The 25,338-nt window shown below is 41.4% G+C and overlaps 2 protein-coding genes across 6 annotated transcripts; one reads left to right on the top strand and one right to left on the bottom strand.

Annotated features, from left to right (window-relative positions):
* Positions 1 to 170: 170 nt before the first annotated feature.
* mgat1b (alpha-1,3-mannosyl-glycoprotein 2-beta-N-acetylglucosaminyltransferase b) lies at positions 171 to 18,497 on the top strand. 3 transcript variants are annotated; one of them, XM_029513409.1, is made up of 4 exons: positions 171 to 692; positions 4,645 to 5,935; positions 12,120 to 12,387; positions 18,416 to 18,497. In XM_029513409.1, the coding sequence occupies exons 2-4, from the start codon at positions 5,057 to 5,059 to the stop codon at positions 18,448 to 18,450; spliced, it is 1,182 nt and encodes a 393-aa protein (XP_029369269.1). In that variant the 5' UTR covers positions 171 to 692; positions 4,645 to 5,056; the 3' UTR covers positions 18,451 to 18,497. The 3 variants fall into 3 exon arrangements, with proteins under 3 accessions (XP_029369269.1, XP_029369267.1, XP_029369268.1); XM_029513407.1 differs by lacking the exon at positions 18,416 to 18,497 and having other exon boundaries at positions 12,120 to 14,980; XM_029513408.1 differs by lacking the exons at positions 171 to 692; positions 18,416 to 18,497 and adding an exon at positions 1,151 to 1,288 and having other exon boundaries at positions 12,120 to 14,980.
* Positions 17,303 to 25,321, bottom strand: ddx39b (DEAD (Asp-Glu-Ala-Asp) box polypeptide 39B). 3 transcript variants are annotated; one of them, XM_029513410.1, is made up of 11 exons: positions 25,258 to 25,321; positions 24,493 to 24,716; positions 24,212 to 24,339; positions 23,306 to 23,398; positions 23,038 to 23,221; positions 22,507 to 22,625; positions 20,334 to 20,651; positions 19,325 to 19,434; positions 18,878 to 19,022; positions 17,785 to 17,932; positions 17,303 to 17,694 (listed from the first exon to the last, which is right to left on the bottom strand). In XM_029513410.1, the coding sequence occupies exons 2-11, from the start codon at positions 24,713 to 24,715 to the stop codon at positions 17,678 to 17,680; spliced, it is 1,485 nt and encodes a 494-aa protein (XP_029369270.1). In that variant the 5' UTR covers position 24,716; positions 25,258 to 25,321; the 3' UTR covers positions 17,303 to 17,677. The 3 variants fall into 3 exon arrangements, 2 of the variants coding, with proteins under 2 accessions (XP_029369270.1, XP_029369271.1); XM_029513411.1 differs by having other exon boundaries at positions 20,334 to 20,465; XR_003841210.1 differs by lacking the exons at positions 17,303 to 17,694; positions 17,785 to 17,932 and having other exon boundaries at positions 18,997 to 19,022; positions 19,942 to 20,651.
* Between the last annotated feature and the right edge of the window lie 17 nt (positions 25,322 to 25,338).

The raw sequence follows: 25,338 nt of genomic DNA, 5'->3' as shown, positions 1-25,338 counted from the left end.
AAAATAGCGTTAGGGTTAGGGTAGAATCGCCATACTATTTCGAACTGAATAAAATGTTGGTATATTTATAATTACAAATTCATGCCGTCATAACACATTCCAATTTAACACTTAAATTGCATTATGGGAAGTGCAGCATCCATTACTTTAAAAGACTGACTCGTGTAGTGAAACAATTAGAGCAGGGTTTACCTTGTTATGAATAAGACTCCGGCTCAATTCGGTCTTGCTCAAGTCAATCATCCGGAAGTGCAGCTGGGGTGGGCAAATGAAAGATGCCGTCATCAAAGGAGGCAGCCTGAAGTGGACACAGCTGGAACAGGACAGACCGAGCCGGGGCACAGACCGGACCTCCGCTGCCAGGCGACTCCGTGGAGACACATGCCGCCGGAGGGGTAACGTCTGCAGCGGAGCGCACACCGTAGCCTGCTAGTGCTAGCAGGTTACTGGCGTGTGAGATAAAAGGGCCGAGCCGGGAAAGTAAGGATGACCACAGGTGGAAGTGCGGGCAACAGTGGGGCCGCTGTATACTCACGCGGAGATGTGCAGTGAATGTGACACAGAGGGAAACGTAACGGTGGCTCCACTGGCTAATGCTATCTAGCTAGCCAGCTACCCGGTAGGCGCTGCACCTTGGTGGCAGTCTCGTGTCCTTCCAGCATGCAAGTCTGGTTCCCACCGGCGTGTGAAAGGTGAGTGAGACCGGCTGCAGCCGCCACATCCGTGTATTTGCTCAGTACACCGCATGAGTGGACAAAACCTTACCGCTCCTGCTCGGTGTTAGCCAGCTAGCTAACATTTAGCCTGCTATTTATACATTGAAGTCAGTGACACTCGGAGATGAATATAGTGGTGATATGGCACTGGCTGTGTTTAAGTCCTGTTTTAATGTAGATATCGGATAGTTTAACGGCCGTTAGCTTAATACTGAGTATGTAGAGCGGAACAGCTGGGCTTGATCTGCACAGACCAGACACCTGCTGTCCTCATTGCTTCCAAGTAAAGAGATTTTAGTGTTTGCACACCAAGTGGCGTCGCCTCCCACTTATCGTTACACGTCAGTCCCGGGTACTGCTGCCTTCCTCGGTATGTCTGTGCGGCAGGCTCCTCCGTAAGCTCCTACCAGTCAGCACCACGTTGTCTGACGGAAGGAGGAGGGGGTTAAAGAAGAAAAGAGTTTCAGCTGGTACAGTTTATGAGAGGAGCAACAGTTCCCCTCCTTTGCCCACCGTCATTCCGTGTCCACAATCTGCAAGACAAGGCAGGCTTGTGAGCTGATCCAGTCCAGGTACGATTTCACTATATAAGTATCTATTATCTGGAATCCCACGTCCTGTTAGGGAGCTTTATCTGTGTGAACTTGTACTTTTTTATGTCTGAGGAGAGGGGAAAAAGAGTCAGGGTCTTATTTCATTGTCTTCACTAATGCATTCGTTCTCACGATCTGTCTATGTGTATTTTGTTGTTTTAAAGTTAAATTAGCACTTTAGCTTGCCGGTCTGCTGGTAAAGCACTGTCAACACCTCCTCAAACTTTCAGGAAATTATTGCAACAGTCCTGCCGTGGAGAGGTACTGATTCAACAGTACTGGTTCAAGTATCCCTAATGAACTAAGTGCATACTATATAGAAAGTAAAAACATCCTTGAATCCACTTGGTCTTTGAAGAGCAACTTTTACATTTCTCATCCAAGACATGTTGAAAATAGAGAAGGACCAGATCATTCATCAGCCAATCAGTCATCTGAGTTTTTTCCCAAAAGGCTGTTATTTTGAGTTTCATGAATGTAAGAATTTGCCCCCTGATGAACTGCATTATTGTTGTAGACCCTTGTAGTTTCAATGGTCTTAAAAGAGAGCTGATAGTTTTATCCTTTTGACACAAAATTGTTTGAAATAACATGCCAAAGGTGAACTGAGGAAAAATGTAGGTATTTAATATTATTTGTTAAAATTCACATTGAGTTGAGTAAAAGCGAAACTTAAAAACAAAATAAAAATAAAAAACAGTATGTTCTCTAACAACTTTTATTTTGGACTTTTTTAAATGTCATAGTAAATTTGTGAAAATTTTTAATTCTTTGTGTTATTGACATAAAAATTATTTAGTCAGTGCATGTGTGCAGCAGTATTTTAGATCTGGATTCTATTCGAGCTACCCACAAGGTGTACTCACTCCCACCCTCAGCTCTGAATACATCCATTGTTTAAAACATATAACTGCTCTATAAATGTCACAAGGAGATGATAACAGCAGGACTAACAAGTCTGATATGTTAATGTTTTACCTATCCCAGAGCCCTGCACACAAAGCAAGGACTAATCAGAGCATCTGTTCCTTGTAGTTAAACATCCATCTTTACAAGATTATTGTGGGCCTATATTTATCAGCACTAATTGGTTAAGCCATGTCTAATTCTGAAGTACTTCCTTCATCCTTCCTTTAGTTTGTAGCATCAAAGGAAACCTTTTCTGTCACCCACACGCTGTTGTAGTTTTATTTCACTGGAGTGCTCTGTGGAATCTTTTCAACTGTTTATTCATGGGGAGTTGGCCTTTGACTGCAAGATCTCAGGTCTTATCTATAGACAGATATTGAAACAGAAGTAAGTAATTTAAAGGTTCTGTTCAGCCATATTCTATAACTTATCTTTGATGTAGAGGGACAGTTTATGAGATGCTCATAACAAAGTTATCAACCAGTTTTACTAAATTGTGGACACATTGAAAATGCTGAACTGATTACAAAAGTGGAGTATGCACTTTTTAAACATTCTGCAAAATAAATTACATCTATCTTACTGCTCCCAAGTCAGTAACATTTCACACAAACTGAAACACACAATTTGCCTCTACTACTTTGAAAGTATTTTGGAAAATCTAAGTAAATAAATAGATGGATAAATACACATACTGTACCATTTATCAAGCGTATTTATCAATACTGTGAACCCAGGCTTGGTCACTGTGCTGAGAGGCACCATATCTTTAGCAATGAACTCAGTTATTGCCTGAGTGACATCCCTGTGCCATATAGGACTACACTCATACAGAGCTACTCTTTCAAACATGTCGGGCAATGATGCCTGTCTTGGGTTTAATGTGTGTGGCGCACTGGTGCTCGGCTGTTGTAAATGGCTTTGTGGTGTTTTGTTTTTTTTTAAGTGCTGGAAGAGGTTTGTTGTGTTGTCCTGTGAAGTAGCAAAAGTAGCACAGCATGTTCTGCGCAACACCTGACGCTGTGCAGCATAAAAAGTTGATGCAGTGCAGTGGTCTAGTCTTGCTCTCTCGTAAAGTGCCTTGATGTAATTTTGTCACATCAAGGCACTTAACACACAGAGCAGGTCAAGACCAAACTCTTTATGGTTCTTAAAGAGACCCAACATGTCCCTCCAAGAGCTAACACTTGGCGACAGTGGCAAGGAAAGTCTTCCTTTAAGATCTAGTCCGTAAGAAATTGATAAAGTGCAATTGTATATGTTATGCTCTCCTGGGTTTGTTGGTTTGTGTTTATGTATCTGTCAAATAAAAAAAGTTAAAAAGAAAATAGGCAGAAACCTCAGGCAGAACCAGGCTCAGGGAGGGCAGCCATCTGCCTTGACTGGTTGGGTTGAGAGAGGTAGAGGTAGATGGTGGGGGCGGCAGAGAGAGAAGCAGAGGCAGTGAGTGACTGTGAAGGAGAGGAGAGGGGGACTTGGTAGAGGGATGGAGAGAACAAGAACAGGAGAAGAGAAGATGGCACGGAAAATTCAAGCAAGCCATGCACACATACTTGTATAGTTCTCTCATTACTTAAATGAACTCGCTGAAGTCACTGTGCAGTACAAACTGGTTGGGCACTAGAGACTTATCTCAACACGCTTCCAAGCTAACATTTACCAACAATCAGGCAACTACGGCAAATTGTAGCATCTACAGGTAGTTAACGTGGGGCGTATGAGGGTGCTTCATGCGTTACATTATCCCCCCCCCTTACCCATGAGTCATCACAAGCAAACTCTCCATCTACAGGGAAGCACCACAGTAAGGATGAATGAAATCGCTGAATATGTTGTAGAGATGCTATCTTTTCAACTTTCTCTGTTGACATGAGTGTCTCTGTAAGACTTGCCACAATGAGTTTTTGGATTTCAGGAACATAATTAGGATCAATAACAAAGAGCTGAGGAGCTCTTTTGATATCAAATCTCCTCACCATATAGTATAAGATGAGAATAAGATGTATAGTAAGGACTACTGCAATAGCTATTTTTGATAAGTGCCAATATTATACCATGTATTGATATCAGACATCATAAACATCCACAGAGCCCCTTTTAGTAGCCAAATGTACTAACCAGTACACAAGCATTCATAAATTTGACTCTTTCAATTTTTTCTAATTTCCTCAAATATATGTAATTTCCAAGACGACTTTTTTTTTTTTTCTCCAACTCGGTTCATTAAAGTGAGTCTCTATTTATGACTGAAAATAATATTTCAATGGAGTATTAAACTTTAAATAAATGTGTAAATCTGTAAATTTAAAAAGGGAAGTGTTGAGGAACCTTTACCAATGGTGAGGCATCTTTATTCCTGTTTCAGAAAATGTAGTCAAATGAGCTGCATTCATTCTGGTGATAATGTGTTTTTGTACTGTTTTCAGGATGATGGCTGAAGGATAACATACAAGTGGTCACATTCCCTCAACCCAAAGTGACCCCATCTACCCCCTCATTTTTAAGTGTTCATCTGCGCTTTTGCAACCTCCCGCTGCTGAACCTCTTCAAGTCCTCCTTCAGCCCATTGCTCCTTGTCTTTGGGATTTCATGGAATGTTTAACTTTCACAAAAGGATTGTGTAAATTAATTTTAAACACAATCCCCCTCCCGACACCCTCTTTGCAAAAAGGCAGGATGATCAAAAATCAGAAATAATTCAAATTTGGCTGGATATCAACTTCCTTTCCATCTCATATTGCCAAGTTAGTCATTAGAATTCTCTCTCTTGTTCAGTCACTTGTTGCCTAGTTTCAGCTTTTTATACAACCCCACCCATTTTTTGAGTGTTATTTGGCCATGGTTCGCAAGAAAGGTTCTTTTATACTATGCGGTGCTTTCCTGTTCGTTGCCTGGAATGCTTTGCTTCTACTTTATCTTTGGGGTCGCCCACCCATCGGCCGCCTTGGAGATGGCGGTGGTGCCGAACCAGGAGGGAAGGAGGAGTGGGGCATGGGAAAAGGGAAAGGAGGCCAAGTCAATCTGGCTGGTGAGGTGATCCGTCTGGCAGAAGAGGTGGAAGTTCAACTTGAGACCCAAAAAAAGCTACTAAAGCAGATAGAAAGTCACAGGGCAGTGTGGATTCGGCAGAAAGATGTTGGAAAGAGAGAAACAACAAATACAAAAAAAGGCAAACAAGAGAGTGCCCACTGGACAACAAAGCCCCCACTTCCTCTCAAAGGCATTGCAGATGACAGGGCCCAAACTAAAATAAAACATCCACCAAAAAACAAGAAGCCTGTTCATACAGTAGCTCCAGACTCGAAGCTTGATAAAGAGCAGGCCACTCAAGCGAAAGAAGAGAGTGTTGAAAAGAATAATTTAGTAACATCTGTTGCCAGCCCAGAGGTCATCATTCCCATTTTAGTTATTGCTTGTGACAGAGTGACAGTAAAACGAAGCCTTGACAAACTGATACAGTACCGCCCTTCTCCAAAACTATATCCAATCATTGTCAGCCAGGACTGTGGCCATGCTGAGACTGCTCGTGTGATTGGCTCATATGGAGATGAAGTGACACACATAAGCCAACCAGACCTGTCGGACATCAGAGTCCGGCCAGAGCACAGGAAGTTCCAGGGTTACTACAAAATTGCCCGACATTATCGCTGGGCTCTCAACCAAGTTTTCAACGCTTTCTCTCACTCTGCTGTGGTCATAGTGGAGGATGACCTGGAGGTCAGTGCTCTCAGACTTGTGCCTTAATTTCATAACATGGCTATTTATCACAGTTGGCATCATCATCCCTATTAGTTTGTCTGTTTAAAAAAAAAAAAAAAAAAAAAAATATATATATATATATATATATATATATATATATATATATATATATATATATATATATATATATATATATATATATATATACTTTTTCACTACTTTCGCTACTTACTTACTTTACTTACTTTTTTCATATACTTCCATTTCCCAGGAATGCATTTATTTCCCAACATATCATTCCATCTATTATACTCAAACAGGGGGTGTGGTAATATCACAGTTTCATACTGGCAGCACCAAAACAGCACTGATTCAGGCTTTAAAGCCATGCTAGTTAGCTATAGCTAGACCAGACCGTTCAAAAGGTTTTTAAAAACAAACCAGATTTACTTCTTGGAGAATGTCACTGAGGCTCAGGCACCCAGAGAAGACTCCCACAGCTTAGATGCAAAAGATTAACTTCATTATGGCATGATGGTATTCCATAGTTTCACTGCCTGCCATTGTTAAGTGTAGGAAAAAAGTGGACAAGTTGAGGTACAGACAGTAGCAAGAAAGAAGCAGATGGCACAGTCAGAATACATTGGATTAGGGCCACAACCATCTATTTCTATCAGTTTCAGACCTGTCACAAATTTAATCCTGCTTTATGTAATTGGAGATATGAGTAGCACACTAAATGGATTTTCAAATGTGGTGTTGATAGACATCATTGTTCCAAGAAAAATAATAAGACTTAACAGCTGGCAAAAATAAGTTAAGTTTACATAAATAGATTGCTTAGATGCTACTTTCTCCTGGCAGTGATTGGGGATAAGATCAATAACCTAATCACCTAATCCAAATTGTCAGAACCAATACTAAATACTATTTATTTAAGGCCTCCTGTCAAGGCACCTTTCCATCAACCTTTGAAATGTAAAATTGCAGATTATATCATGACTGTGGATTGTCAAAAAGTCTAAAATGTACAAATGTGGTAATTTTTCAGACCAATTGACACAGCTTCATTTTGGAAAATTGACATGAAAATGCAATGTTCCTAATGCATACGCTGCTTGTGGTCTATTTTCCTCTGAATGGGACCATAATTTCAAATATGAACATCATTTGTTTTGATGAAGATGTGAAAGTAGAAACTGAGATGATAAACTCATAAGGAAAACATTTAGAGCAGCAGCTTCAAAGGTAAAGATAACACCTCTAAAATTCAGTAATATGCATGAAGACTGTCTAATCTGTACATAAACTGAGTCTATGAGCTTGTGGTTGTAGGCAAGAGTTGCCTGCTAGAACTGTTTCTTGACACACATCAGTCAGACCCACGCAGGAACTGAGAAAACATGCAAACTCTGCACAGAAAGACCCTTGGCCTGGGAACCAAACCTAAGACCTTCTTGTTGTGGGGCAACAGTGCTAACCTTTATGCTGCTGTGCTTGATGCATTTATGTTTTTGTCAATGTAGGCCAAACAAATGAGGTGTATGTTAATAATTGGGTTCAACACACAGAAATATGATTGATCTTCTCACTGAAAGCTCAAAAAGAAAAGCTCCAATAGTATTTCTGTGTGTCAGGTCTCAGGAGGTTGTATAGTTTTTCCATGGTCACAATGTAATAGCATTTGATTAACAGCGAAATGTAAGTTAATGATGACTGTAGCCTTTTCCACAGGGTCCATGTTGTTATTCACACGTTGTGACAATCTCGACCCATTTCAGTGTTGTCTTAAAGTCCAGACAGAAGGCCATTTGGAACTATTTCACAATATGTGTATATGTTTTAACCTAGGGAAGGTTGTGTGTTGTTTGGTTTACAGCAGAAGCAGTAGCTGTTAGTATTGTCAGCGAATTAGTGAAACCTCTCATTGCTGCCAATGCTGAGGTAGATGGAAGAAAAAAAAATTTTAGTTGCTTTTAAAAAAAAAAAAAAAAAAAGTGCTTCAACAACAGGAAATAAGTTGCAGGAAATTTAAAGTCATTTTGACTTGAACCAGGAGCTTGAAGGAGAAACTCTGCCCTGTAAATCAGCGATTATTTTGCCAGCAAGTAGGGAAAATCTGGGTTCGCTTACATAACTGTTCTCCACTGGTTTCCTCTTAATGATAACTCAGTGACTAACTTTGTTTGCCTAATCTCTCTTTAAGTTGACAGAATTGAAGTTCATTGAACCACCGGTGGACTCTTGTAGATGACAATTGTTTATGCAGTGGGTACGGAAAGTAAAATTTGAAAATTTTCACTCTTTGTTACATTACAGCCATTTGCTAAAATAATTTAAGTTATTTTTTTCCTCATTAATGTACACACAGCACCCCATTTTGACAGGTAAAACACAAATGTAGAAATTTATTAAAGAACAAAAACTGGAATATCACATGGCCTTAAGTATTCAGACCCTTTGCTCAGTATTGAGTAGAAGCACCCTTTTGACCTAATACAGCCATCAGTCTTCTTGGGAACGATGCAACAAGTTTTCCACACCTGGATTTGGGGATCCCCTGTCATTCCTCCTTGCAGATCCTCTCCAGTTCTGTCAGATTGGACATTGAGCGTTGGTGGACAGCCATTTTCAGGTGTCTCCAGAGATGCTCAATTAGGTTTAAGTCAGGGCTCTGGCTGGGCCATTCAAGAACAGTCATGGAGTTGTTCTGAAACCACTCCTTTGTTATTTCAGCTGTGTGCTGAATCTTCGGCCCAGTCTGAGGTCCTGAGCACTCTGGAAAAGGTTTTTGTCCAGGATCTCTGTACTTGGCTGCAGTCAAAATTCCTTCAATTGCAAGCAGTCATCCTGTCACTGCAGATGAAAACCACCCCACAGCATAATGCTGCCACCACCATGCTTCACTGTTGGGATTGTATAGGGCAGGTTGAGCAGTGCCTGGGTTTCTCCTCACATACCGCTTAGAATTAAGGCCAAAAAGTTTAATCTTGGTCTCATCAGACCAGAAAGCCAGAAACCCAAGGTCAAGTGGCCCAAGGCCAGTGACAAGAAAACCTGGAGCACCTATGATGAGAGCACGTACCAACCTCCAGAACATGCTAAGAGGCAGTATAACATCAACATCATGTGTTATACCCCAAAAGAGTGCTGGTCCCACACAGATCAGAAGATGAGAAAGGGAAATTGTCCAGCTGTTCAAAGAATGACTGCTTTTGAGGAGAGCAGAGCCACATGAAGAAGGAGGCCTGAAAGAGCTTTGGAACACTATCAGGCAAAGGCTAAGACATCTCAGGAGAGCGGAGAGACTAAAGAGGGAGAGGGCAAGAACAAGATTATTTCAGGACTCATTGAAATACGCCCGCAGCTTGCTGGAGGAGATAAAGAATGGAACACTTCAGGCCACTGAGCAGGAGCTGGAACATCACATCCAAGTCCAGCTAAATGAAATCCTCAGAGGCGAATCTGAAAGGAGGGAGACAGATGGTGAGAGGGGTCAAGTCTCAAACAAGACAAAGACCCCCGCCCATATGGAGCTGCATGGATGATGTCACCACCCTCCTCCAAACAGCAGCCTGCACAGCAAGAATCCTCAAAAGGCTGGAACTGCTGCTAGCATGGGCCCACATGAAAATCAAGCCCTCAAAATCCTGCAGCCTCTCAAGCCAGAAGGGGACCAGGACTGATAACATCTGCTTCACTTTGGATGGCAAAAGGATTCCCCAGGTAGTGGAGGAACCAGACCAAGTCTCAGAAGATTGTACACAGCTGATCTCTCTGACAACCTTATGCTCTCAGCCATCGCAACCCAACTCATGGACGGCCTTCCCAAGATCAACCAGTGCTTCCTGCCAGGAAAATTCAAGGTTTGTGGCTACCAGTTCACCTTGTACCACTTGTACTACTGTGTGACATCACCATGACCTCAGTCCTTAAACTAGAAGTAAAAGCCAACAGCTTCATCACGAAATGGTTTGGCCTCCCCCCTCTTTCACAGTAATATGCTACAGCTCCCACTCCATTCAATCAGCCTTGGATACAAGAAGGACAAGGTCAGGTTCCTCTTCAAACTGAGAGACTCACCAGACCTGGCAATCCAAGGCACAATCATACAAGTCTGGACTGGACAAAAGTGGAACGTAGCTCGAGCAGTAGACCTGGCCACAGAGAGGCTGAAGCATCAGGAGATTGTGGGCTTCACACAGCCTGGCAGAGCCTTGGATGGGGAGCACCACCACCCAGATGGTCCAAAACACCAAGAAGGAGAGGAAAGATCTCATCATCTCTGAGGTGACCAAAATGGATGTGGAGCACTAAAAAGTTACAGCTGTGAGCCAACAACAGCAAGGCAAATGGATGATAAAGTTCTGCACAAGCTGGCTGAGCTACTGGAGATGTGCGGGCTGGAAGTAAACTATGCCAATGCCCCATCATCCCAGGCATGGATCCAGTTTGTCAGGCAGGGGGGTGCAGCACAGAACAGCACCAGTGCAAAGTCCACCCTGTTGTCCCCGGGTGGAGAGTGGCAGTTGGCAGCTGGTCTAGGTCGCCAGCTGAAATTTTTCACCAAGATCAGTAGCTCACTCCTTCACCCAGACATAGTGCTCTGGTAAGCACCTGGTGTATTAGGTGAGTAGTCATCCTGGTGGAGCTGACCATCACATGGGGGGAGGACATGGAGGCTGCCTATGAGAGGAAGAATGAGAGGTATGCAGACCTGGCTGCTGCATGCGCTCAAGCTTTCACATTCCCGGTGGACGCTGGGTGCAGGGGCTTCATTGACACCTCCACACAGCGGTTCCTAAAAACTCTTGGTTTCACAGGCTCTGCGATGAAGCGAGCAATTCAACACCTAGCTCAAGAGGCAGAGCAAAGAATCTTTTGGCTCTTGCTCCGAAGGATGGATAAGGCGTGGGGGTGAGAGGGATCCTAAGGCAGGCTGCAGGGAGCCTTGGGGAGACGTCCCTTCGCTGCTCCACCATCCCGAGATGTTCCAGGATTAAACGGCTAGCTCTAGGAAGAGTTCTGGACATCCCAAAGGTCTTCCATTTAAGGATTACAGAGGCCTCTGTGTTCTTGGGAACCTTGAGTGCAGCAAAAATTCTTTTGTGACCTCGGCCAGATCTGTGCCTTACCACAATTCTGTCTCTGAGCTTTTCAGGCAGTTATTTCAACCTCATAATTCTCATTTTCTCTGACATGCACTGTGAGCTCTAAGGTCTTACGTAGACAGGTATGAGCCTTTCCTAATCTAGTCCAATCAATTTAATTAAGAACAGCTATGACACCAATGAAGGTGTAGAACCATCTGAAGGATGATCAGAAGAAATGGACAACACCTGAGTTTAAAAATTTGTCTGAGCAAAGGATCTGAACACTTATGACTATATATTTCAGATTTTGTTCTTTGATAAATTTGCTTAAATAAGTACAATTCTGTGTTTTTCTGTCAAAATGGGGTGCTGTGTGTACATTGAGGAAAAAATCTACTTAAATTATTTTAGTAAATGGCTGCAATGTAACAAAGATTAAAATTTAAGGGAGGCTTAATACTTTACGTATCCACTGTATGTACAAGTTTAATCGGAGAAAATGGGAGACTAACCTGGCATTTCCTCTTTTGTATATCAGTATTTCTTTCATTCCTCTGTAGTATTTATTTGTTTTGCCTCTTTTCACACTCCAGAGGTAATAGGACATCAGGGAGAGGGAGAAAGAGAGCAGCGCTTGGCAACAGCGGGTAGTAAAATCTCCCTTTTACATGAAGAAACTTTCATTGGTTTTTCTTTTTATTTTTTTTCCCCCCCTACAGCTGCCTACCTCAATCCACATTTGTGCGTCACTATTAAAAATGTAACACCAATTGTACAACAATCAACAATTGTAATAGCAATCAGTGAGAGATGTTCTAAAGAATAGCATACATTTAAAAGTTATAAAGGACCCTAAGTAAAGGCATAGCGCCTGCACTGTGCATTTCTAAATTCATTTTTCATCACTTTACACAATCTAAAAGCAGACCTCCATGTGGTTGTGCATTATAAATGAAGGTTTAGGTTCTAGGTTGTATATTAATAAAGTGAAAGTAAGGTCCCAGGCTACACAGAAATGGTCATAGCCTATATTCAGAAATGTAGCCTTAAAACCCACTGTCAGCTGGAGCTCGAGTATCTCACCACTGTGCATCTCTTCTCTCATTTAGGTGGCACCGGACTTCTTTGAGTATTTCCGAGCTTTGCACCCAATCTTGCGCTCTGACCCCACCCTGTGGTGCGTCTCAGCCTGGAATGATAATGGCAGAGACGCCTTGGTGGATCCCTACAAGGCTGATCTCCTCTACAGAACAGACTTTTTCCCGGGTCTCGGCTGGATGCTGCTGAAGGATGCGTGGGATGAACTGGAACCTAAATGGCCCTTGGCTTTTTGGGATGACTGGATGCGTCAACCGGAGCAGCGCAAGGACCGCTCCTGTATCCGACCAGAAATCTCACGGACTATAACTTTTGGCCGAAAAGGAGTGAGTTTAGGTCAATTCTTTGACCAGTACCTTCGTTATATTAAGCTAAACACTCAATTTGTGCCTTTTACTAAACAGAATTTGTCTTATTTGCTAAAAGAAAACTATGATGAAAAGTTTATCAAAGAGGTTTACCGTGCACCGCTTGTGAAAATCGAGGAACTGCAACAAGGGGGCAGCTTGGGAGGTCCTGGACCTTACAGAGTGCAGTACTCCAGCAGGGACAGTTTTAAAGTCTTTGCTCGAAATCTGGGGGTGATGGATGACTTGAAATCTGGAGTACCTCGTACAGGTTACAGGGGCGTAGTTAGTTTCCTGTATCGAGGCCGAAGGGTGTTCTTGGCCCCACCAGAGGGATGGATGCAGTATGACATCAGCTGGAGCTGAGAGACTAATTAAGAGGGTACAATGTTAATTGGGTTAAAGAGGGGAAAGAGCCTTAGTCAGAGGAGCACCCTCTCAAACCAAAGAATATCAGCAGACTCTGTGGTTCATGAAGGAGTTAAAGCAGCACAGATTGTGCTGCACATTAATGGAGCTGCGAAGTCAAGTGTCAACCAAGACCTGTTCAGGTGCTCATTCAGGATTAGCAAGATCAGGGCCATTCAGATTTCACATGGAGTCCAGCCTTGTAGGACAGGAAAATTTCACCCTTAAACACTGTTTCCCAAAAGCTATTGGCGATGTGCCTTGCTTTATAGGCTAATTTTTGCGTGATGTTTGGGTGGTTGTTGTTTTTGTTTTTGTTTTTTTGTTTTTTTTTTCTGTAAGGTTTGGCCAAATTAGACCTAACATCATGTTGTGATGTACAGCTACTGTACAGGGAGCATTTTCAGTGTTAATGATCATAGACTGGTGACAACTGTTTAAAACATAAATTTAGGGACTATTTGATAGATGAATCTTTAGCAGAGATTTTGAAATTGATGCAACTCTTCACATCATGTTGCTGTTCCACTCTATAAAATTAATTAGAAGCAGAGTTATGTGCAAAGGAAAATCAAAGGCTTCTCCTGCAATGTCATTCAGTTGGTAAACAAAGGCCACTGAAATGTCATCATTAAAGTCTCATGGCTCAGATGGTTGTCATTAAAGACCAAGGGCTTTTTCATCAATGATGCAGAAAAAAGGAATTGCAATTGAATTTGACACGCAAACTTCCCAAACTGCAGTTGATCCAGGTACACCAGAATCTGTATTGTTGCCAGCTCATAAACATTGTTATGGGATGGCATGTTTGACGTTCTCACCAGACTAAGAAAGCTGTAAAGTTTGTTTTACTTAAGTCAGTAACTAAAAGTGCCGAAAACTACAGATAGATGACAACTTTAATATTCTGTGTTATATACATAGCGTCTGAGGAACACTGAATGTGAGCACCACATCTAAGATCATGGTTTGCACTGACTGTAATAAAAGGGACTTTACAGGCTGCTTGAAGATAACTTGCCTTCAGGAGATTAAGGGTTGCCCCATGACAAAATTGCTCTGTGGCTTAGATGTCTGAGTTCCAGGAGGAGGGAAGGGGACTGACACAGTCCTTAAACTGGGTTACACAAGATCTTCAGGGATACTGTTGGAGATAATAGTGGAAGATACCACAAAGCAAGAACATCACAATTGATGTTTCATAACATAACATAGTCCTGAGACTGTTTTGTACAGGACACAGATGTAGCAGATGTGTAACCATGGTGAAGCATGGGGTTTTTCTTGACTGAGTAGCACAGCTGATCTTAGATCAGATTATGAACATTGCCTTGAAATTGAATGTGATGATAGCATTCCATCAAGGCAGAGATTACATCTTTTGTGTGCTTCAGATGACTGAGGCGAGGCATATTTTGGTGTTTCTACCTGAACCGAAGGACAATACTAAATTAATCCACATGTCTGTCCAATGACTGTGAACGGAATGGGAGTGATTCCCCCCTTTCTTTCATAGGTTTGTAGATGACCTGATGAGCGCTTTGTGGGAAGCATACTGAGGCCTATACGGTTAAGGGAAATGCCATATTCATTCTCCAGCTCCTTTTGCTTACAGAGGGTCACAGATTTCTGCATTTCCAGCTGAGCTTTGTATTTGGGTGAATGAACTTGTTGACTAAATGTGTTGAAGGAAATTATTAATAATGAAGGATTAAAGAAAGTATAAAGTAAAGGATATTTTGAAATTATTTAACTATCTACAAATTTAAGTTCTAACAGGCTTGTCCAACTGCAAATGAGATTTAGACCTCACAGTCAGATGTTTTACTGATGAAGCACTGAGGCACTGATATGAGGTCAGGTGTAATTACATGACATCCAAACCATGGTTAGGCCATCTTAGGTTTGTTGAAAAACCAGTGATTGTTGATAGTTTTCATTTGTTCCTGCAGCAAGCGGGATGATAAATGGGTAAAGAATTGATTATCACTGTACTGTAATTAGCTTTGGGAGGTTTTCCACAAGATTGAATGAGATCAATGTCTGTATGGTCATGTGTAAAACCACTGCCTGACATGTTTATAACTTTAACACACCATGAATAAAATCAGATATTTTGATATTTGTCCACATGCTGAAGGAGTCACTCTTTGACTGACTGTAGTGATTCATCTGTTAATGGGCTTACAGTGACTCATTAATTCACACAGCTCTGGAAGATGTGAGCAATTCAAGTAAAATCTGCACCACAACTGCTTGAACAGAAAGCTCAAACTTGTTTTCAGATCTACTGTGTCTTGATCAAGTGGCCCAAATAATTCCAAACAGCACGAGCTGATCCAAAGAGCCTGGTCTGCCATCTTCATAGTCCACTTGATCCCCACCATGAAGGGGAACACATACGTGGGAGTTTGGGCCATGGTCTGCCCAAACCGATATGGGCTATAATAGCTGTAGTCCAATGTGATGTGGTCTGTCTCTAACTAGCATTTACACTCACAAAATACTTAATAATCAACACTGTGCTTATATTTGGCTGGGCCCCTATGTTGCACCACATCCCTAAACAAGATCTACCAGATCTTTGTGACAGCAAGCACCAACCTATGGGAAGAAGCGATTATAAGATGGTGAACTATGGCCATGAAGGAATGAATATGGTCAGCACTAAGACACTTAAGATATTCAGACCAGGACCAACTGGCCCCATGTGAGCCAAGAAAACATCCCCCAAACCACCACAGTATTGAACAACCAGCCTGGTGGTTTATTGGTGCAACAGTGCGGGGGATTTTTAAGCCGATTCGAGGTAGACTGGACCAGATCCGGATTTATCGGTCCTCACCTGTTCACGGTTCAGTGAGTCTGTGGCTACTGTTGCCTCAGGTTTATGGTCTTGATGTAGTGAATCCACCTGAAGGTTGGACGTGTTGTTGACTCTGAAGTTCACATTTAAAAAATTTAATTATTGGCCGTGGAGATGCCATGTGTTTACCAAGTGTCAACCCACCACCACCACAGTGAGATGTGGCTATTTCAGGATTTTTCAACATTCAGACCCAGAGGCTGTCACTGTGTGCTTTATACAGCAACAGCCTCACATGCGGATGTAAAAAGTTTGACCAGAAGTGACAAGTCAAAGCAAAAGATAACAGAAATGATGTATCTCCTGTTAACTGAGCTGTGATCAGCAGTTCACTTTTCCTCTTGTCATCCTGTTATCTCTCTGCTCTACTTCCTGTTACGCTAACATGTTAAAGGCTGTTTTAATCCCACTGAACAGGCGGCCATGGATGCTTAAATGCATCAATGGAAGTGCAAGTGGTTTGTTTTTTTTCTGTTAATCTCTAAAATGCAAGGATCCTGCAGCAGTGTCACAGTGAACAAGCCCTCAAAATGGTTGACGAGCCTAAATTTTTCACTGCTTTGATCCCATGTGTTTTTAATTTTCTGCTTGGAACAAGAGAGGAAGTTTGGTTTTATTTCAGCCAGTTACACTTCTGTAACAATTTACAAGAAATCTTTAATTTTCTTGTGTAGACTGATAAACTTGCACTACCACGACAGTTTTTGTGGTGCTGGAGAGTTGTCACTGTTTTAATTATAAATATTTAACATTTTATTAAACTGTTTTATGTGTAGATGAACTGAATTGTCTTGTATATCAGTTTAAAAAGTTGCTTCAGTTTTCACTCTGAGGGACTGATATTTAGAAATGGCCTAAAATGAAAGAGTAACAGCTGAAAGAAGTCCCCTTTCTGTTTAGTAGTGTTTGATTAAAACATCAGCATCCAGCTTCTTTAATGAAAATACTTAGTTCAACCCTAACCCTCCTGGTTGTTTCCTCCACCAAGTTACATAACATCTTAAATCTTTTTGTCCTATAGACATTTGAGTTGTCATGTTAAGCATGCAACTGAATTTTACTTTTGACCTCTGGGGCTACACAACCTGGGTTAGGTTACTGTTAAGTGTTGTGGTGCTACAGAGATGCACACCTCAGATCTTATTCTCCAGACATAAAGCCATGTTAGGGACATGGATTAATTATCATTTATTATTATATTATTCTTAAATTGATTATTTACTTTATTTATGTATGTATTTATTTATTTAGTGAAATTTCAGTATTTGACAAAGTAATAAATTATGGATTTTTTTATTTTTTTATTTTTTTTCATACTATGCAGCCCTGCTGTTGACCAAAATGTAGTGAGGTCATTCAAGAGTGAAAGGGAACATTTGAATGCAATTTGAAGACATTTCCTCCTGCTGTTGCAGGGGTAGCTCCAACCCTGGCTCCAACCCTGCAAAAGGGCAGGAAATAGTGCGTATACTTGTGACTGCAGTTCTCAGGGCCATGGACCAGTCTAAGGCAACATACTCTGTTAGCTTTTAATGTTTTCCTTAGAATATTGACAAAAGAGACTTTACCAAGCCAAAACCATATTTATTAACCCACACAGCAGTGATTTATGTCAAGTCATGTCCACTTCTCAACCCACAACTACGGCTGACAAGTCAACTTATAACATCTAGAAAACAGGCTATCCTTCATATAACAACTCCATATCAAGATTAAATATTGCTTAACAAATACTGAAATAAGACAAAGAGTCTGTTCTGACTCCCTACAGAGGAAGCTGTTCTGCCACCCACCACCCCTGCTTCAGTCTTTCAAAGAGCAAATGTCACAGGGTTAGGAAAATATCTGCTGAATGACATGCCAGTGTTTATAAAGACAGTTTGCATTTACCATCATCATGAAAATGCAAATACAAAGTGAGGAAACCCAAGGGGAGCCAGTGGTTCCTCTATCGCGCCGGTTCAACTGCAGGGGCAGAAATAGGAAGGGAGGAGGGTCAATTTGGGGTGGGGGGGCTTTTAGTGAACTTGAATTAAAGAGTGAATGAGCGCTCACTGTATGAAGAGATGTCGATCTCTTCTGGCAGCTCGCTGATGTTGACCTCAAACCGGTCCTGGACGTCGTTGAGTGTGCAGGCATCACTCTCGTCTGACACAAACGTTATGGCCAGGCCCTTCGTTCCAAACCTGCCCGCCCGAGCCACCTGCAACAAACACACGTTAACCACACCTACTATTCCCAGCTTGCAGTTTAGATATACACATCTTGTTTCTAGTGCAGTCTCCAGGAAACTTCTGGTGATGTTCTACATGTCTTTTTCAAACCTCATGCCTCATCTCAAACCAGTGACAATCAAGTCCCTCAATTTCTGACTAACAATCGAAACTACTCCCCGATGAGAAGCTTTTTAATACTGCTAAATTGTGTACTCTGGTACAGTGTCCACATCTGTGTGGGTGAGGCACAGACACACACTGTACCAGAGTATACAGTACAGTAGGTAAAACATCATGACTGTGAAGTCACCTGATCTTTCTTCATCAATGAAAATGTTTTGAACTACCCAGAAGTGTTTAGTGTTTCATCTTGTGAATGGCTCGTCAAGGTCTTTATCAACTTTTTGCCACCACACCTGAAATTACACATATTTTGTCACTGGCCAGATCTTCATTAACATTCATCTCAGATGATGCAAGTGCACAAGTGCAATCCTGTGTATGATTTAAAATAGCAGCAGCCTTATCTCCCAGCAGGTAAGTGAGATCCAGTCATAGACACATTTTAAAGACAGGGCTGATGTAAGTGTGACCCGATCACCTTAGATTTATGCTAAAAGTTATGTGAATGTTAATATACACTGATTAGTCTTTACATTATGACCACTTGCTGACCTGGTGACCTGTAGAAACAGCAGAGAACCAACCAGAGTATCAGCAGCTTCTGTGGAGGTAGTATTTTTTTTTTATTTTTTAATTACTCTCAATTCTTCTTATTAACCAGCTAACTATTTGACAGTTGTTGGAACACAATTCTGTTGGTTTTACTCATAGACTCTAGACTGGTAAGTGGAAATACAGAGTGGTATCACTTGGGATGGAACATTTTTCTCTAGTGTCCCATATCAGTTGTGTCTGTAAGGCAACCTTACCCTGTGTAGGTAAGTGTCAGAGTCTTCTGGCATGTCGTAATTAAAAGCAATATTGACTCTCTCAATGTCCATCCCCCGTCCAAAAAGGTTGGTGGCCACCAGGATCCTCCTCTGGAAGTCCTTGAACTGCTGGTAGCGAGACAAACTACAGACAACAGAAGAGAAGTGAAGCTCCAGAGCAAACTTGGAGGGTGCTGAGAGACCACACACCCCTTCCCATTACTCTGCCTTATTCCCCAAAGGTTTAGAAACACGGACACACACTCCAACACTGAACAACGTGTCAGCCTGTACACGGAGTCAAGCTGTACTGAACTTCTGGAGAATTCAGAACTTGTCACTTCAGTGGTGGGCTGTATGTATTTCCTTTCTTTTAGCTATTTCAACATTTTAAGTCCTGTGGTGGTGTGGCATTAGTACTGCTCAGTGTTTGATTTCCACAGTTACCGTTCCTCCTGGGGCATCCCTCGATGAATAGCTATTGCTGGAAAGTTCTGCTCCACAAGAAGCTGAGCGAGAGCTACACAGCGCTGGACAGACTTCACAAAGATCACCACCTGAACAGCACAGCAATAAGTTTGCTCAGCTACTATTCATGTGCCAACTCACTTCTTAATTTGTACATCTATTTTAAGAAACAAGGTCTCGGTATGCTTCAAAAATGATAGCCCCTCAGAGAATATTTGAAACTTCAAGTCTGAAAAAATTGTCATGGGAGGGTGGTACCTACAGCCTAAAGTTCATCCAAGCACTTTAGGCAAAAGAGATTTAAACATCATTTGAAATGGGAAATACTTCTCCATCAGACTAATAACAAGAAGAAAACTGCACATTTTGGATTGCAGTCTGAAAATTTACCTTTCACCATTCACTAGCTGTTAAAAAAGCAGTCTATTGTCTGAGGAGTTGGGACAGAATTTAAAAAGCCACAGCCAAACTAACCACCCAGAACCGGAGGAGTACCATGTTTGCACAGAAGTGCAGGATTTAACTGAGGTGGCTTTAAGGTAGGAAGGAGCAGTTAAACAAGTGGTAGACACAGTCGTCCTAGAAGAACAACACACCTGAACAAACTGCCTAGCAGGGGCTGAATCTTCAAGAGCAAGCTACTATGTTTGCTGGGAACAGCCGTTCATTGGACCTGTTGGCGCTGACACAGTGAAGTCAATATAGGCAGACCACAGCACAGGCGCCTTTCTTATCTGAAGCAACATATACTCAGGCCTGATCAGGTTTAGCTAAATGTCAAATGGTTTGTGTGCTTGCAGGTGTATCAGTTATGGCTGTGTGTATCCCATAAACTGGGCTTTGCAGCTGGACAAAGATAGATCATTTGAAGCATACCAGTGCCTTCATGAGTTTATAGGTCAGCTCTGCCTAATGAACACATACAGCATGTCTCAAAAAATTGGGTGAGTGGGGTCCTGTCCCAATTGGCAGACACAGAACACAGTACCTGATTGAATTCTAGTGCATCCAGGAGGTCAAAGAGCTTTCTGTTTTTCTCATTGTCTTTCAGCTTGACGTAGTACTGCTGCAGCCCATGTAGGGTCAGCTTGGTTTCATCATCCACAAAGATTTCCATCGGCTGGAGCAAGTGGGAGTAATAAAGGGTTGGGGGGGGGGCAGGGTTGAGGACATTGAAGGAAGGATATTGGTGGGGAAATAGGGAAATGTGGAAGTGGAGTTTATTAAAGCAGGTCAGATAAAATATGGTAGTGTGCCGGGGGGGGGGGGGGTAACAGCACAATAGGAGAGGAGAAACAGAAAATAGCTGAGAGAAAGTTCAAGAGATGAAGTGGACAGGGAGCAGGGAGAAGACAGGGGAAGTTGTAGTGTAGTTAGACACCTAAATCTTTCTTGATTCATCACCTAAATTGTACAATAGTCAAATGAGACACCATTGAGCAGCAGACACAAGGGGTATAACTGGTTGTTGCCTTGGAGCCAAAAGGTTCTGGGTTTAATTCCTGGGGGCTTGTCTGTGCTTCCTCCCACAGTCCAAAGACATGCAGGTTTAGGTTAATTGGTGACTTTAAATTGCTTGTGGACCTGAGCATAAATATCAGTGTTTGCTTGTCTCTGTACATCAGCCTAAGGGTCGACTAGCAAGGACCCCTACAACACCCCCAAAGAAATATCAGCTGGCTGGGATTCACTCCAGCCCAAATCTTTATTAGTGTGGGGTTATTAGATCAAAATCAAATCAAATCAGATTTATTTATATAGTGCCAAATCATTAGATATTAGTTATTAGATATTTCCTCCTACAAAGGATTAATGTGTTTCTAATTAAGCTCAGAATACCTTGTGTGTTGTCTGCAAATGTGTAATGTATCACTGACAAAATATAAAAACATTTCTTATGTGATTTACAATGTGATGACTAAATACATATGATTTTTTTTCATTACTTTGGGAAATTAATTTTTACTCTAATCAAACTCATGGGGTAATAGGTGTATTTCACCATGTCAGTTTTGATATCATTAAGAAAACATTTTTTCTTCTCTCTAGAGCTAAAGTAACAGCTGGTCACTCAGCCAGTCAGTAGAAAGGCTCTAATCATCTCTTCTGATTGGGTAGCTTTATCTGACAAAAAAATAAAAAATAAATAATAAAAAAAATTAGATTTCAGATGAAATGTGAAGATAAACCAATTCCTACAAGGTCAGATGGTGGGTCCAAGTGGGTGGGGTTTGAGGGGTTTGCTGCTTTGTTGTGACATCACAAATTTTCAGAAGTCCCGATGGCTGATTTTCAGGCTCAATTTCTGAATACAGAATGTGAGCATGTCTTTGTGATCTAAGATCTTTAATACTTTCACTGTATTAATATAGAACCTAGACCGGATTTAGAATCAAAGCCCACATGGAGGTCTACCTATAGACTGTGTTTAAAGTCACAGTGATTTCTAGTCTTAGAGAGGCAATATGTAACTTGTCTTAACATTAAAAGAGAACTGTAATAAATGCATGGCATTTACATCACTCCCACACTGTGTGCTTATGTCTTAGGCCAGATGCTACCTTCTCAACAATTTGGTTTTACAGTTTTAAAATATTTAGCACGTATATTTAAATATTTGTGCGCAGTATCAGGCAGGCAACTACAGAGCCACATACTCACTGCTGCAGCAATAGCATTAAGAACAACAATTGAAATACGTATTAAGAAAGGCAGGACTTTCAGTTGCTACTTCTATACTTTCTCTGTCACTTCTTTGATGTCTCTAACTCTGACAATATTTTCGTTTGAGTGGGAACCCCACACCACACTTCTTAAGAGCAAATATTGATCTTTGAAGCAACAAGTCAGGGTGAACAAACGTGTTTTTGTTGTGTCTTGAAAAGCTGGATGAAGCTGAGGCACATCAATGCCCAGTCATAGCTTCAATGACTTATGGCATGACAGCACAACAGCCAAATGTTTCACCACATCCCACACACTGAAGCAGCTGCTTGGAGTAAAACTTCTTTCTTGCTTGTAAGTTGGATTCACTGAGTTTGCAGGGCAACATTGACTTTGCCAGCTGTTCCAACAGGCACAGAACAACAAGGGGAGTAGTAGTGGAGGTGTGGAGGGAGTAAGAGCAGGCATGGTGGATGCAAGTGGGGACTCGTATTTACATCTTGCATGAACTTTCTGCAGACTGGACGGATCTCTTTGCTTAGGGTAGCACTAAACATCATGACCTGTTTCTCATGTGGCGTCATTCGGAAAATCTCCTGGACATCTCGACGCATGTCTGAGGAAGAGAAGAGTGATCTAGACCAGTTTCACACAGTCAGAAATACTCATTTAACAGCACTGAATAAAGAAATTATGGTGATCAATGTCAGGAAAAGTTGGTGATCAGCTTTGACCACTGTTATGTTTTTAGGCATTATTTATAATACAACTATTATATATGTAATATATATATTTTATAATAGCTTCTTTGATTATCTATAGTACTTTTCTTCTCATTCTGCTCGTAATTTACTTTATTTCCCACAATGCCATTAAAAACAAACCACCACTAGAAGACATGAAAATTTCTAAATGGACAGAAAAATATGAACATTGGAACTTTATCTTTGTCATAATGCTGTCAAATGTTGTCGTTGAATTTTACTTTTAAATGAATAAAATGCCAGTAGGAGGAAAAATGTACTGACCAAGCTGCTCAAGCATCTTGTCACACTCATCCAGGATGAAATGTTTGATATGACGCAGGTTGAGAGTCTTGTTGCGAATCAGTGCAAGGATCCTGCCTGGTGTTCCCACCACAATGTGAGGACTATCCTTCTTTAGCACCTCTTCATCCTTCTTTATAGACAGTCCTCCAAAGAACACTGCCACCTGCAGTGTCAGACACAGACACACACATGCTGTGAAACAGTCAAAATTTGGACTGAGAGGAAGACTCAGTAACCAAAGTTTTACCTTGACAGTGGGCATATACTTTGAAAATCTCTCATACTCCTTGCTGATTTGAAAGGCCAGCTCTCTGGTATGGCACATCACCAGCACAGAGACCTGGAGCAAAATGATCATAAACGTAGTCAGGTTTCACTTCTGAATTTTTAATTTAACACATTTACATCAAATGACAGCTGTTGATTCTTTCTCTTCAAAAACCGAGTTCCTTGTAGAAACCAAGTGTCGTCAACCCACCATGATGTCACCTACTGATTTGTAAACTGCCTTGAGTTTAAAACTTGACTGTCAGCCATCTTTGAATTTATATCCTGTTTTAAGGTCTATTATCCTCTAAATGGGACCATCATTTAATAAATAGAAATCATGTTGTATTGAAGAAGACTTGAAACTAGAAACTGAGACCATAAACCCATAACCCTCCCATTTGGGAAAAAAATTGAGCTAATAAATCAAGTAAGAACTAAGGACATTTTCATATAGACTTCCAATACAATCTAACTCATTCGAAAACTCACCCCCTGATGGTCATTAGATAGAATGTAGGTTTAATTCCTGCCTGACAATCTGGATAGAGTATGGAGCAGGTTAGAGCCAACCCAAACCAATGACATTAAGGTGGGCTGACACTTGGTTTAAAAGAGACTAAAACAACTGTTTTTCCTCTGGTTATAATTGTTTGGCCTGAGACAGACAAAAAAAAAAAAAAACTGCCTGAAAGTACAGACTTTTTCAGTCCTAAAAGCTGCCTGTGGTCTTTCTCTCAGACTGGCAAATAAGGTAGGGCAAACATAACTAACCTAACATGCAATACAAGATGTTTGAGCATTTACCCATCATAATTATGGGTAGTATGAAGAGACCAGATGATCAAATCTAAATCTTAGCATTTTTATCAGTGAAGAGGATTACCTGTCCAGTGACGGGCTCAAGCTGCTGTAGGGTGGCCAGAACAAACACTGCAGTCTTGCCCATCCCAGACTTGGCCTGACAGAGCACATCCATGCCAAGGATCGCCTGAGGGATGCATTCATGCTGAACTGTAACAACAACACATGTCCAATGTGTGTCTCTATTAAAGCATGGACTGACAGCACAGATACTGCTGTGAACAGAAGATGGTAAACATATTTGTCTACTTCTGGGTTTATTGAAACCTATTTTTTTTCCCTTGTTTTCCACCTGCTACTGACCTTCAGATGGATGCTCAAACCCACAGTCCACTATGGCTCTGAGCAATTCAGGCTTCAGCAGAAAGTCTCTGAACCCAGAGGAGTGAATGGACACATAGGAGCCCTTCACTCTCTCCTTCCTGATCAAAATGTCCCCTGCACCGCCAACATCACCAACCCCTGCAGCCTCCACCTCATCCTCCTCATAGTCCAATAGTTCGTTGTCCACATCATTTTCAGTCATTCTGACACAGCAGAAAAACACAGTTGTGTAAACCTCCAGCAATATCAATGATTAGATGTTGTTCAGTTGTCAATTATTTATCAAGCACTCACTGTTTACTAATGACATATAAGAGAAAAATCTATTGATATGACAACAATTCCTAAACAGTATTGACAACCTGAAATAAAGCATCATGCACCGAGCCAGTCTTCTGTTTACTGAGGACAGGATAACACTGACAGCTTGTATGAGGCTGAATAAAAAGGTTTATGCTGTGATAGCCAACAACCAATTGGTATGAGTGTCGATTACTTTGAGATATGTGTTATTGGACTAGGTTTATGTGCACAAATGGTAGTTACGCTTCAACGTTAACCTGTCAAAAAAAAACTTAAGTATTTGTGCAGCTAGCTGCATTTAGCTTGTCGGCTAAAAAGCATCTTGTCAAATCACCTGCCACAACCGTTCCCGGCTTAAATCTACATTGAAAAAGTAACCACACATTGATGTACATAATGAAAATGATGTCTGGTTATAATGTCTTCTGGGAATCAACATACCTTAAGTACGACAGATGAAAACGAACAACGTTAGTTAAAAAACAGAGCACTACTATTGTCTTTATCGAGTGACGTCTAAGT

The sequence above is a fragment of the Echeneis naucrates genome, chromosome 11, assembly GCF_900963305.1.
Source record: "Echeneis naucrates chromosome 11, fEcheNa1.1, whole genome shotgun sequence".
NCBI classification, from domain to species: Eukaryota; Metazoa; Chordata; class Actinopteri; order Carangiformes; family Echeneidae; genus Echeneis; species Echeneis naucrates.
The sequence above is the reverse complement of the archived record's forward strand: the minus strand, read 5'-3'. Positions and strand labels throughout refer to the sequence as shown.